At 45.9% G+C, this 14,514-nt stretch overlaps 1 protein-coding gene across 1 annotated transcript in view; it reads left to right on the top strand.

The window, feature by feature from the left end:
* The window catches only part of LOC135399018 (sodium- and chloride-dependent glycine transporter 2-like), a 78,736-nt gene extending 64,485 nt beyond the window's left edge, over window positions 1–14,251 (top strand). Inside the window, exons 2-16 of the mRNA XM_064630643.1 lie at window positions 4,677–4,937; window positions 5,012–5,136; window positions 5,193–5,324; window positions 6,685–6,860; window positions 7,158–7,333; window positions 7,398–7,497; window positions 8,722–8,853; window positions 10,408–10,511; window positions 10,606–10,727; window positions 11,495–11,607; window positions 12,465–12,593; window positions 12,681–12,774; window positions 12,893–12,993; window positions 13,488–13,631; window positions 14,037–14,251. Coding sequence (XP_064486713.1) covers window positions 5,025–5,136; window positions 5,193–5,324; window positions 6,685–6,860; window positions 7,158–7,333; window positions 7,398–7,497; window positions 8,722–8,853; window positions 10,408–10,511; window positions 10,606–10,727; window positions 11,495–11,607; window positions 12,465–12,593; window positions 12,681–12,774; window positions 12,893–12,993; window positions 13,488–13,631; window positions 14,037–14,168 — 1,767 coding nt within the window. The 5' untranslated portion in view covers window positions 4,677–4,937; window positions 5,012–5,024 and the 3' untranslated portion in view covers window positions 14,169–14,251. The remainder of the gene's footprint in view (window positions 1–4,676; window positions 4,938–5,011; window positions 5,137–5,192; window positions 5,325–6,684; window positions 6,861–7,157; window positions 7,334–7,397; window positions 7,498–8,721; window positions 8,854–10,407; window positions 10,512–10,605; window positions 10,728–11,494; window positions 11,608–12,464; window positions 12,594–12,680; window positions 12,775–12,892; window positions 12,994–13,487; window positions 13,632–14,036) is intronic.
* Window positions 14,252–14,514: the final 263 nt, after the last annotated feature.

The following is a 14,514-nucleotide window of genomic DNA, read 5'->3' as shown; positions in this document are numbered from 1 at the left end:
TGTAAATAAAATTCAATTATATACTGTAAAATCTTAAACAATTCCGGCGTCTTTCCTGCTATTTTCTTGGGGCCTCGGTTTTCACGAGGCAAACGTTAGCGACGAAACATGTCATTTTCGCGTAAATAATGATGAATTCGTAGTGAAAGTTGCAGCTGATTTTGAAGATATATACAAGAGGAGGTACACTCACACTATGAAATTAGAGTAGTTATTTTTTTGGTCACGAACGCTCCGCTTCGCGGCTCCAAGGAACACCTCCATGATGGTGCTGGGGAAATTTTGATGTCACCCCCATAGAAAACGGCAACCAATGAAATGCGTCCAACTTAAGACTGACCCATTTCGCCCCATTCAATTTCCTTTTCCTTCTGCTAACAAGGGCAGCAAAGTTAAATGCTACTATCGCGCCTTTTTTTTTTTTTCATTTTTCACCTTATACCATTATACCAGGTAGCCCATTCTGTGGTGAATTTGTGCAAATCCGCAATGGGCCCTTGGTGCTTCTGGCACGAAAAAACGTTACCTTAACTTGGCAAATTTCAAGTTCAATTCCTAAAGTTTGACGAAATGACTTGTAGTACGTGATAAAAGGTTCCCTATAGATAAATACCGTTGACCCCATAATTTTCGGACAAGTTTTTTTTTTAAAGGGGCACTCAAGTGCAAAAATTGCTCCTCGCGCGGGATGATAGATTACGTTACCTCGACACAAACATAAAGGGAACGGGTCGTTGGTGATTTGTGAGGGAAAGGGCCTGCAATGTACGCTTTCCCTCTCCCTCTCCTTCTAAAAGAAGTCCGGCAATGCGGAGCGGGCTCTCATTGGTCTCATCAAACGATTTGTCCCACCATCGCTCGAGATGGTTTGCGTAGACCTATCCTAGGCCTCTCTGCATTGTCGCGCTTCCTGAGAAGGAAAGGGGATAGGGAAAGCGTAAATTGAATTTTTTCTATCGATCACAAATCCGTCGAACGACGCAGCGTATGAAAACCGTTCCTTTTGTTTTGCTGGCAAGGTAACGCCATCTTTTATTTCACGAGGAAATTTTTCTCTTTTTTTTGCGTTTAGTGCCCTTTTAACTCTTCTTTGACCCGTTAGATGAAACACTCTATATGTGCGAATTAGGGAGCCTGAATACTAGCTCCCTATGTGCAGAGGAAGCTAGTATTGCGGCACCCTATAGCACGAATGCATGTTGCACGCCCCCCAGTGTAAAGCGATGAAACAAATTTTCGACCTTATCTTCGTTTTCGTTCGCAGAATTTTCTATCAGCAAAGAAGGGCGGGAAAACATACAAGAGAGAGGGGGAAAAGGAAAGAGACGTGAGCAAAAACCGGGACTGGTGTACCCAAAAGGGGAAAAAAGTGGGAGGACGATACTTAGGGTGCTTGACGTTTCGAGCGGACGCTCTTCATCAGCTAGTGTGCTTGACGTTTCGAGCGGACGCTCTTCATCAGTTAGGGTGCTTGACGTTTCGAGCGGACGCTCTTCATCAGTATAGTGTGCTTGACGTTTCGAGCGGACGCTCTTCATCAGTTTTAGGCAGGGAAGGATAACGGACGTATTTTCGTTACCGTTTCCATTTTCGTTACTGCTATATTTTTGTTTCCGTTCTCCGTTTCTGATACCAGCGTTTAATTTCGTTTCCGTTACGTTTCCGTTACTGTTTCCGGTAATGGAACGGCTGTTACAGAGCTGCGGGAGGACAGCCCGTCCGGGTCTGTCAGCACCCTGTTTTGTCGAAATGCTACTTCGGTGTCACGCGTACATACTACACAATTAATATTTACGTCGTTGGGATACGCATATCTTGCAGATTTTTAAAGAATTGTAGAAAAATGTCTTCAGTTAGTCTTCTGTCTTTAGTCACTCATTGTCCAACAACCCAAGATGCATGGTCGTTACCTCCATCCAGTGTCGCATTCATAGGTGGACGCTCTCAGTAGTACACAATACTGCCATAGCCACGGTGAAATGAATAAAGTAAAAAGTAAAAATAAAAAATAATATTCTGTCGTCCTCATCCTATGGTGGAGTAGGGTGGAGGCTATGTTGTGTAAGTCTCATGTCTTGATGTCATGTATGTAGGTAATGTCAGGAGTAGGTAAGCGAGTGATGCACCCTCGATATCCAAGTATTGCGCTTTGTTTCCATGCTCTCGTGTAGTATTTATAACATTACTGGGAACGGAGTCATTAAAATACAAAAATCAAATGAAAAGTCACTGAAATGTCATCCCACAACACTAATATAGCCATTACCTGAATTTTCGTTTCTGTTTCTGTTTCCGGTAATGGAGGACAGTGGTATGCGTTTCCGTTTCCGTTATCGTTACCACCTCCAATTTCGGTAATATATACCGTTTCTGTTTTCGTTACCATTACCGTTACCTTTCCCTGGTTTTAGGCTGCTTGACGTTTCGAGCGGACGCTCTTCATCAGAACACGCTCTACATTAGCGTCCGCTCGAAACGTCAAGTACCCTAAGTATCGCCCTCCCACTTTTCCCCCCTTTTGGGTACACTAGTCCCGGTTCTTACTCTTGTGTTTTGTGTACCCTGCAGTCCTTTTAATCGTTCTGAAAAAGGAAAGAGACAACAATTAACAGGGACGCTTTTCTGGGATAGTAGCAAACGGAGGCTATACAATATATGCAAACTAAGGGGGAAATTTTATTGCATGGCTATTCAGTACACCTCGCTGGGCATTAGAATAACGACATTACGAAGTCTCCATAAAGGGGGGCGCAACGTACTCCGTACAGAGGTGCTGCACTCTAAAAACAGAACTTCAATGCATAGCACGATGTGCGCCAACCGTTGCCGCGAATGATCGGGTTATCGGTTCTGATTCGAAGAGAGAGGGGAGCGTATACGCCTTTTTGTGGCAATCTGGATAATATGATAATTGCAACAAAAAGGCGTACGCCCCCTTTTTCTCTTCGAATCACGAGCGATAAGCATATCATTCGTGGCAATGGTTTCGCACAGCGTGCTATGCGGTGAAGCTCTATTTTTAGAGTGTGGGTACTCCTAGAAAATTGAGTAATGTGGCACTCCCTCCTACATTTTACTTCTAAAGGGACTGCTTTCTTTTTTCCCCTTTGCCAGTGGTACGAGGTGGTGGTGGTGGTGAAAATGCGCGACTAGCATATACGAACAACGAATGGCTGGTATACCTGCTCATGCACATACACTCTTAGAAATGAACTTCACCACATAGCACGCTCCTAGCCAGCCATCATCCCGAATGACAACGTTCTCGCCCCTGATTTGCTGAAAACGGGAGGAGGAGCCTATTTTGTGGCCATTATGCACGGCACAAAATTGGCTCCTCCTCCCGTTTTCAACAAATCAGGGCAGATAACGATATCATTCGAGATGATGGTTGGCTAGGAGCGTGCTATGCGGTGAAGTTCATTTTTAAGAGTGTACTCCTTAATCTTTGCATAAACGTCCATCCATTTAGTCCTGAAGAAGGCTAATGGCTGTGAATGCACCTAACCCCTCAATAGGACTAAAACCGCTCCTCATTTTTCTTAGAGTGCTTGTATCTGAAGGTCTCGGTGTTCGCCAAGGATGGCAGTCGTTTCGAACTTCCAAACGAACCCTGAAAGAACCTTGAAAATTGACTGGGGCGCAGAAGGAGAGCGTTTCACCGAAGGGAAGACCACATGGGACTTGCAGTGGAAAAGTTCCGTTTCATTTTGAGGCGAAGAGAGCTTATTTGTTGCGTACGTCGTTCATGGGGAATCGTCCCTATCGATGTTGTTTCCTGTCGCTAGACGACCGTTCACGCCGGACACGCTTATTTGTTAGACGCATAAAGTATTAGACAAAGCGTGGAAAGTAATTGAGGCGAATGAAATGTGAGAACGCAGCAAGAATTACCTGCAACGCGTATACAGCTGTGAACTTGACCCTCGTATACCATCTATTTGTATTGCCATCTGCGCGTAGGATGGGGAAAGCGTAGTGCTTGCGCGCATGGCATTGTAAATATAATACAGCCCTCGCCCTAAATAAAAAATACCTACAACAAAAGCTATGCACAGTATCGCAACAGAAATAGTCGAAAAAAAATTAGTAAAAATTACGCTTTAGACTCGCCTGCTTGATTTTCGCAAAGAAGCGCGCACGAAATGTGCGTCTAGAGGAGGAAGTGTCCCGCCTTCAGTTGTTTGGCATTCTTTGTGATAAGACGGTTGCTTTGTTTTCTTTGTGATAAGACGGTCGTTACCAGCATCAAGGTCAATGCAGGGTAAAAAAAGGTAAAACAAAAGGCGGGAACACTTCCTCCTCTCCCCTACCCGCACCTTCCGTGTGCTCTTCTTTGCGATAATCAAGCAGGTGGGGCTAAAGCAGAATTTTTACTGATTTTTTTTTTTTCCGACTATTTCGGTTGCTATATTATGCATAGTTTTTGGTGGGTCTGCTGTTATTCATATAGGGCTTCATATTTATGTTAAAAAGAAGTGAGGTTCGCTTGGCAATTTTCAAAGTTCAATTGGAAAAAATAAATTTCCCTGAATTAAAAATTGTTCAAAACCTTTCTAAATGGTGGCAAAAGTTTCCAGAAGGTAATTACTGAAAGTTCCACAAACCTCCGGCGAGTACGATTTTTATTACTTCAGTTGAAACATCCTGTATTCTTCTTCTTCTGCCCCATGTAGAATGGCCACGGATTACTTGGTACCTAAGCTTCGTCGTCATCAAGAGATGGTGTCTGACGAATGTTGATTGATAAGGTGGCTTCGAAATCGTCATCAGCTGCAGTCATCTCACGCGCATTCCAAGGAACGCATTCGTACGTGATGCTATGTGGTGACACTGGACTGGGCTGGAGCTCACTTTCAAAATCGTCTCGAGTCTGAACCTCGGAGTTCTATCACTTAGCGGAACCATCGTCCCGGTACCTCGCGCGAACCATATAGGTACGTATATCGTTCATAATTCTGGACGTTTTCTGCTTCGCTGTAGAACGTAGAAGCTGTAATTTATTATTCAGAAAATACGAGTAGATGTCGGTGTACTGGAAGCACGGCTACCAGTTTGTCATCTGCTGTCTTTGCTACAACGCCAGCATCTACAAGTTCTTTTATGTCCCTCACCTCGTTCGTCAGCATGGTGGAGGTAAGCCTTCCCTGCCCATCGTATCTGACGGCTTCAACGCGTGTACGCATTGACAGTGGCTTTCCTGCTGGTGTACGCTGTTGTCTGCTTAACATTGGCGATACCGTTGATGTGCTTCCAAGCGGCTCTGGCTCAGTTCACAAGCGGCGGAAACAGGGGAGTTCTCGAAGTTGTACCTTTACTCAGAGGTAAGATACAAGATACAGTAGCCTTCGTGTTTCAACCTGTCCTCCACGGTACCTCCTTTTGGTGGTCGTGCTCTCGCTTCTTTACTACTAGACGTGTGCGTTCACAGGGGTGTGGGTCACAGGGGTGGCAGTTACTTTGTAGCAACCCTCAACCGGCCGCTTGTAGCAAAACCGCCATCTTGTCCTGGCCTGACGTCACGGGAAACGTCATCTTGAGGTCATGTGACCTTGTTTATACTCAGTTCACCCGCTAGTCAACGTTTCCTTTTCAGCGTAGAGTCGTTAGATGAAGGTACTGGTGTAAGTTGCACGGTGCTCGCTGGAACATGCAATGGGACAAACGCAACACATGCGTCAAGTTGCCAGGGGACATGAAGAGTTATCCCAATAGCAGGGCATGAAGAGTAAACCCCGCCGCTGTTTGGCTTTTTCTATGACTGCCATATATTTTAACTGCTCATAAGTTGTTTGTAAGTTGTAGTATTGTATAAGTTGTTTGTTCTTGAATCACATTGGCAAGGTTAGCCCTGGCACCGGCGTCGTTATCACATCGTTGTGAACGGCGAGCAGTACGAAGTCAAATGCGCAAGCCGACCTGTTTAACTGCAAGCATAATGAAAGTTATTGGTATGGATCAAAAGACGTTACGAAACGACGCACAGAAACTGCAGCCGCTTCGCTTACATACCGGACCGCCGCTGATCACGGGCGCCGCCATTTTTACGGTCACGTGTATATGACGATGTTTGCGCTGACGTCAGTCCAGGACCTGTCCAGAATGCATTGTGTTCTCCGGGCACGCTAGTGGCCATGGAGCGGTTTGTGGTACAGGGCACCCCTGTGTGCTGGGTGCCTCCTTATTTTGGGTCTGTGCACATAGCTCGCAGAAGGGGGTGCAAGCCAATCATGGGCGCACCATGGGGTGATCGTGACGTCATCGATGACTTAATCGGGCACGGCGCTGACAGGGTCAGGTTTCAAGACTGGGTCAAGAGCGGCGGCACTCCTACCGGCTCTCGCGGTGTATCAGCTTTGGGTATAACTTCGGTACTTCGTCTAAATTCCCAATGCGTTTTACAGGGAACAGCCTCCGTGTACGACTGATCCACACTGTTGTTGTAGACATCGCGGTAAGGTGCTATACCGATCTCCAAACGTAGCACGGAAACTCGAGAAAAGTAGCGCCTCCCTTCCAGACGAAGGCGCACGTGCACCCTGCGTGACCGTAGCTTGTTCATCAAAGCTTCCTCTTGTAATGCCCATTGATCCACAACAACATCGCAATAGTCTTTTGTCGCAGCGGTGGTACGACCAGAAAGTCCTATGTAAGACTCTTGACACTGTGCCTCTTTTCCTACAGGCTTTGCATACTCTAAGCTATCGATAGCTCTGTGGGGTGCTTTTCCGATGGGCATGAGGTTGGGCTTCTCCCTCCTCTATATCGTCTACAGCATCCAGACTCCACTGCCTTGGTCCTCTTGCAATGGTAGCTGGGCTGGCAACGACAACGGTTGCTTCGTGCTCACTGGCAACGCCGTAAGTGCCGTCTGCTTATAGCTAAACGAAAATTTGTGTTTACTAGGATAAGTAAATCGTAAACATTTGTCGTCTGCAAAGGAAGCCTTCAATAACGCCAATATAGCACAAACGTAAATTTGTTCCAGTGTAGTAAAACGTAAATTACAATGCGCCATGCCGATCTGCTTTTGAACGCGAATTACTTTTTAAAGAATTTGCTTTGGCTTTACTTTGCGCATGTCTTAAAAATACGCATCGTGCATGGAGCAGTTTTACTGTTTTAATGGACCATTATTCATTGCTTTCGTACATCAGCCTGCATGTCGTGCAACGTTCTGGCAGCTCGCACGCGTCTATAAGAAATCGCAGCTCACCACCGGCGTGGCCATCTTGGAAGATGATGTCGTCACCATCGTACCGTTCGACGTCTTTGAAAAAGAAAGCAAAACATGTATAGAAGGTGATGTAACAGCTACGGAGCTGTTTTACAGGTAAGCATCACTTGGAGACAAGGAGAGGAACAGTATTCTCCAGATAATGTCTCGTTGTTTCCAGACAGAAATCTGGAGCGTACCAGGAAAACATCCTCTGGTACGCGCTGGCGTGGCTTGGTGTCTTCGCCGTCGCTAGGAGGAGGATTGTTCCATCGTACCCAGTACGTATTATAGCCTATCTTATATGTCTGTCGTATTACCTTGTAATTGTCTGGTACAATGGATGTGGCGATTTGGGCCGACTTGGGCCATTTCGAGGGGAACTCTGGGGAATCCTGTAAACAGGTGACTGCACAGCGCTTCAAAACCTGAAAGAGATCCTTGAGGTGTATATCATCCAGGAACCAAGTCTAGAATGTGCCAGTGCAGAATCGATAACATTGACACCAGAAGAATGGCCGTATCTGAGGCAGAGCATGTTTGTGCAAACTCTCCGCCTCAGATACTGTCACTCGTCTGGAGCCAGGGGCCTCAAAAGTCAAAACCATATGTGTTTCAATAAGCCTGTGTTGGCAGTAGGAGCTTACATGTGCCCATACTTCACGTTATCTGTCTTGTACGTGCTCTTCTGAAAGTATGAGTTCTTCTTATGAGTTGCTGAAAGTAGCAACCAGCCTAATTTGCTTTTCTAGTTCATATCTGTGAACTGGTAGATAAATGTTCCCTATAGCGAACTTTCTTACGGGACACTAATGCTGTGAGGAAAAGCTAAGGGTCTCAAAACCATATGTGTTTCAATAAGCTTGTGTTGGTTGTAGAAGCTTACATGTGCCCATACTTCACGTTATCTGTCTTGTATGCTTCTATGTAACTTGTATGTATGCTTGTATGCTTCTATGTAACTGGAAGTAGCAAACAGCCTAAATTGCTTTTTTTAATTATCACGTGCGTATACGAAGAGGGGAGTCAAGTCCTGTAGATCACATAAACAAAATACAGAAGCCGACACTGAAGATTTTTGTTTAATTTGTACAAGCTTTCGCGTGGAGGTCCACGCTTCCTCAGGTACCTGTACCTGAGGAACCTCAGGTACCTCAGGTACCTCAGGTACCTGAGGAAGCGTGGACCTCCACGCGAAAGCTTGTACAAATTAAACTTAAACAAAAATCTTCAGTGTCGGCTTCTGTATTTTGTTTAATTATCACGTCTATAAACTGGTAGATAAATGCTCCCTATAGCGAACTTTCTTACGTGACACTAATGCTATGTGGAAAAGCTGCCTTTCGCCGCCTGAGCTCGATATTGTTATAGTATTTTAGAAGCAAAGAATACTGGTCGTGTTCAAGTCGATCATACTCAAGCCAACCATACTCAAACTCTATTGCTGCAATATCTGTGTCCTAGCCATCACTTAATGACCCTTTCTATCCGTCTTTTTATGCCAGTTCATGTTAGTGTTGACAGCCTTCGCCCTGATCGCCTTCATGGCCTTCGCAATCAGAATTACTTTCCTGCCGGGTGCCATCCACAGCACACATCTTTTGAACACCAGATGGAGCCAGCTTATTAACATGAAGGTGAGAGGTGATGTGAGGAGTATAGAGGCATGAAGGTGGAGGGAGGTGAAGTATTGAAAGACATGAGGGGTGAGATGAGGCTTCAATAGGAAGGAAATGTAATTGACTTCGACTGACAGGGGTGACCGTTGTGAAAATCCGCTAGGTCATTATTTTTGTGTTCTCTGAGTGGTAGTATGGAATGTGTCTTGTGGGTACCTCGTGTCCTCAGTACTCGATGTCATCTGTGCATCTCTTTTTCTTTCCTTCTTAAAAGCTGCGCGTGTATGACACATTCTTAACGCCTTTTGTGAGAATGGAGGCTCGTGCAATAGGGGGCGATGTGCAATGGAGTACTTCTGAAGATGTTTAATGAATTCAATGCTTGAGGGTACTATCATGTACGACGAAACAATGACCTATACACGACGACCGCTGGGGACGCGGGAACACACACGCCCACACATATATGCCAGTCGCCGAAAAAACTAGGCAGTGACGGGAATCGAACATAGCACCTCTTGAGTGCTGGTCGAGCGCGCTAACCGCTACACTAAGCAGACACATTATTTCCGACCCAAAGCGCCTCGACTAAGCGAATCGACTAAAACGCATTCTGTCCTACATTTTTCTCAAACACACATGCATACAACACAAGCAGACACAAGGACGAGGTAGCGGCATCTGGTGATCATTGTGTTCCTCTGTGTTTCAGCGTCAGTACAGTTATTGTCCATCTCGTTCCCCAGATGTCGCTGCCTCATACTTCTGTTGTACGCACGTGGTTGTACGTAATACGTATGCGTGTGCGTATGCGAAGAAATGTAGGAGACAATGCGAAGAGAGTGAGTGGCGTGTCTCGTTAGTCGATAGAAACCTTTTTGGAAGTCATCGGAAAGTAGATGCCAGCGTGGCGTAGTGATTAGCGCTCGACTGGCATTCGAGTTCCCGCCTTTATCTGGCTTTTTCGACGGCTGCCAAATTTCAGTCGTTCACGTTCTTAGGCACCTTGAGGCTCGCAGGCTTGCGGCAGAAGGCACGGGAGAGATGTTTAGCCGCTCATCTCGTGTTGTAAGCGTTTAAAGCGTCGATATCAGGCAGTCCCATACGTATAGCTCCATAAGGCGTGGGGACGTTCGTCTTATGCAAGTTATCTGTTGTGCCCCTAAGTCTTTCTCGGAGAGAAAGATAAGACAAGGACTGCATGATACACTCTAAAAACTGAACTTCACCGCATAGCACGCTGTGCGCCAACCACTGTCACGAATGATAGGGTTATCGCGTCTGATTCGAGGAGAGAGACAGGCGTACGCCTTTTTGTGTCAATTATCAACTGCGGATCGGAACCACTCCGGGTTTGTGGGCTACGGATCCCACTGAATTGGCGCCCAACGTGGGGTCCGACGACTATCGCTTATCGGAAGCCCATCTTGTATTGAACACACGGGTGACTGCTAAGGCCTCCGGTCCCCTAAGCCACGCTCGACGCCTCTGGCACAGTACAGAGCCACGCGATGACACTAGCACTTGTGTAGCGGATCTTGTGTAGTTCATCTGGGCATTGTCTTCCTGCAGCTCTGGCACGAAGTAATCAAGAAACAACTGTTGGGCTTTGGAATAACTGTGACAATTTTCTACAACGTCGCTTCGTACAACAAGTTCACCAACGATTTCAGATGGTTCGTAATTATATCTTTTTTTATAATGCAAGCCATGTTGTCTCCCGACGCGACACGCAACATTTCAACGAGTCGTTACATTCGTGTCACGCAGGCAAGTGTACGCTGTCGCCGGCGCAGACTTCATGATCTGCGTGGTTGTCGTGTGGATCTGCGTCGCCGTGGAAGGCTATTCCGATGCGACGTCCTACTTTGATGCGAGGCGGCAAATAGAAAGTAAGGGGATTCATTATGAAAAAGTGGATCACTTTTTATGAACGAATTTCGAGTTTTCTAGAGACCAACGCGGGGAGCACTGACTAGATACCTAGTGCTCTCGTTGCCTCAGTCCTGTACATCACAATCCCTCTGGAACCAGCAGTTATTGGTGATGCTCATTGGCGATTTTAACCATATATCCATTCTTCGTTTACGTAGCTGATCTGCACCTGTGATAGTGTAACATTGGCATACGGTGCGTATACTGAGTAATTTGCATGCACCGTACCAGCGAATGGTTTCGCATAATAAATCATATGAAAGTATAAATATACAGGATTACCCAAGATAAAGTATACGGGGATCTGTAATGATAAGCTTAAAAAGCGCGATTGGAGCTAGACTATACTTTGAACGTATTATACGCTAAAACTTTAAATTGACCATTTGGTTCAGTTCTTTGTGGAAAACGCTATCCTCTTCATAGCATAAACTTTGTTGCTATATTTGCTTCGATGCTCTTTAACGATTTCCAAGCAGTGAGTTAATTGGAAAGTCTAAGCTAAAGTGGACAGCTAAGGGAAAATGCGGAGTAGGGAATGAACAGCTACATAGCAACGAGCGGTAATATTTCATTGTCTACCGGAGCAAATCCTGGAATTTTTTACGGCATCTACTATGCCCCTGGTATTGTTTCGTACTTCAAACGTTAACCTCAAACGTCAAACTTCTCGCAAGGTAACTTAACCGTATGTTGAAACTCCGTTCGATTTGTTAATATACAGTGCCCGGACTATTGTTCGTAACCGTGCCGGACCTTCTCAGCACCTTGGAATATCACCGATTATGGACGACCATCTACTTCGCTTATTTATTGGCCACTTTGATCTGCATGCCGGTACGTTTACCCCTTTGTGTGTCCTGCTTCAACTTTTCTTCCTAATTTTTTGGCGCTATGCTAATATTTAGCTTGACCCGACCATTGGCACGAATTCAACGCCGACACCACGCAAACAAGATTCGTGCAAAATCAGCGAAATGTGACTAAGAAATGACCGCGCTTTATTTATCATACATGCCGGTCTTGGCTGATTTCGTTTTTGCTTTGCGGCAGAGCACAGATATCCCTTACCCATTAGTCCCTTTCAGGACTAAGTCCATGGTAGTTCTTTTTTTTTTAGTTCCGTGTTAGCCCCAACAACATCGAATATCCTCTGGATGTAAGAATAATGTCCTGACGCACTCGTACGTCCGATGGATATCCCTCAGATATTCATCGGACGCACGAATTCGTTAGGACGTTAGTCGTACATCCAGATTATATTCGGTGTTGTTGGGGAATGTGGCTGTGAGCGGCGTACAGATGTGGACAGATGGAGAGAGGACAGCAGGACGGAGTGGGGGACACGGGTGTTTGTTGGTATGCGTCCCGGGCCGACTTCAGGGGGAACTGCGCCGACATTCATCTGGAGAGTCTTCGGCAAACCCAGAGAAGACCTGAGACATTACAGCAGGTGGTAGGACTCGAACCCACCACCTCCCAATCTTCACCACGACCCCTTGGCTACCACCAACAAGCGGGACGGACGCCTTAACCCGCTCGGCCATGCCGCTGGTCACGGTAGTTCATGCGGAACTATGGGAAATAGTTGCAACTAGAAGCTATATGATTGCCCCTCAATTTACGTGTTTTGTTGTTGTTGTTACAGTGTACCTGCGATGTGCTGTAATATGTGTATGACTGTGTTTACGCAGGTAATGCTCACCGACGCCATCTTGGAGGTGATCCTATTCGACTTTCCAACATTCGAAAATATTCCCAGTGTTACGACGGCTATGGTGTGCTGCGTGCTGTTCATGGTCGAGGCTTCCTTCGACCGCAAGGTAAGGTGGTTGACACGGAAGTAAAGTGGCCCGCACAAGAAAAAAAAAATTAAAAAAAACTTCTATCGACTTTAATTTTTCCTATAGGGTGGATGGGAATTCGTGAACCAGGTCGCGGGCCAGCAGGGACTTTTGTCTGAAATGACTATTGCAGAAACGATATGCATCATTTGGCTTTATGGTCAGTATATATATCTCCAATATCCAGCATATCTTGACCCCCTCATACCTCGTTCGTGTACCTCGGTACATTAAAGTAGTAATAATAATAATCTGATATGTATTCTATCTCTCTCCAGGCTTGCAACAAATTGATTTCGACATCGACTCAATGATAGGTGTATGTCCGAATATGCTAATGCGAATATGTTGGACCTTCGTGTTGCCTTTTATTCCAACGGTGAGAACGTTCTGCTAATTAGGTACTACCGCATTTTCACGCGTATAATCCGCGGCTTATCTTTTTAAAAAAAAAGGTACGTGCATTCTTAAGACAGCTTCACCGCATAAAAAGCTCCTATAGCAAACCACAATCCCGAATGACGACGTTTTCTCCCTTGATTCTTTGAAAACGGGAGGCGTACGATTTTGTGTGCGAAGTCGGCCCAAGATGCCATTTCTCCCCAGTGCGTTAGTCTTAACGTTGCTCACCCCTGAGGCCGACAACGGCGAGCTCTTTCACCACCACCACCTCCACCACCACCACCACCACCTCATGCGACACTCAATGCAGTGGCGTTAATTGTCACAAGAAGGCGTGCGCTCCACGCTTTTCATAAATCAGAAGTGACCACTCTGTGCAATGGTTGACGGGGCAGCACGTTCTGTTTTAAGCGTTCTAAGAGTGCAGGTGAGAGTGATTATACCGTGACTAACTTGAGTCCTCCTCTTTAGATGGTTGTGGCATTTCGCTACGTCATCTTCGACGACATGAGGTCTGAACTGGGTCCCGCTTGGATCGCTGTGTTGAGCTGCTACGGGGTGGTCATTTCCATTATCCTCGCCTATGGCTTCACGCTTGCCAAACTGAATAATTTCGTAAGCACCTGCTATTTTTGCTACGGGTGGCGCGGGTGTCCCAAGAGCTCACTGCTGCTCACTCCGTGGAGTATTTCATGCCATGAGGTGTGCCTGCTGCTCTTTTTGTTTCACACATGTTTACGAGAAAACCTATACTTTTTCGTACGGCAGGCGTACACTTTCTCTATAACACCTAACAGGTACGCCTTTTTGTGACAGTTAACGTAGCTGCATAAGTGTCACAAAGACGTGTACGCCTCCAGTTTTCAATAAACCAGGGGAGAGAATGACATTGTTCGAGATAATGCTTGGCTAGGAGAGCGTTATGTATAACAACCATATCACCGTGTGTCCTAATTGCCGCAGAACCAAGCCCTATGTGTGTCCATAACCTGCTCGATTGATGTTTATCGTGGTTTCCAGAATTGGCTCCAGCTGACGTCACCAACATCCCCATGGTACCCCAAGGAGCACGAGCACCTGATTACCTACAAGTTGAAGATGCAGTCCGTCTTGGAAGAGATAGTCAAGGAACAGGATCCTGCGTGTCCGTGAATTTGGGAACAGTTCGGGGTGTTCCCACGTTATACAATAGTGGTGCTTACTAGTTGCTTTTGAATAGATCATCAGAATAACAATTACTCGAGTTGTGCTCTCTATACAAGACACTGGGAGACAAAGCAGATAAGAAAGTCGTAGTGAAAGAGTGTGTCGTAGAAAAGGCGTCGGAGTCCTAGTTGATATGCCTAGTATAGCCTGCAGCAGTTGCCTGTAGTCACGTTTCAGTCAGTCCAGTTAGCGCATCCTGATATCTTCTGCTTTAACCATAGATAAAGGGCGCGCATCCCTAAGCGTGTGGCATCGTGTGTATTATGGGGCGATGGCGGTGTATGCCGGTGAG

This window comes from Ornithodoros turicata, chromosome 6 (assembly GCF_037126465.1).
Source record: "Ornithodoros turicata isolate Travis chromosome 6, ASM3712646v1, whole genome shotgun sequence".
NCBI lineage: Eukaryota > Metazoa > Arthropoda > Arachnida > Ixodida > Argasidae > Ornithodoros > Ornithodoros turicata.
The sequence above is the reverse complement of the archived record's forward strand: the minus strand, read 5'-3'. Positions and strand labels throughout refer to the sequence as shown.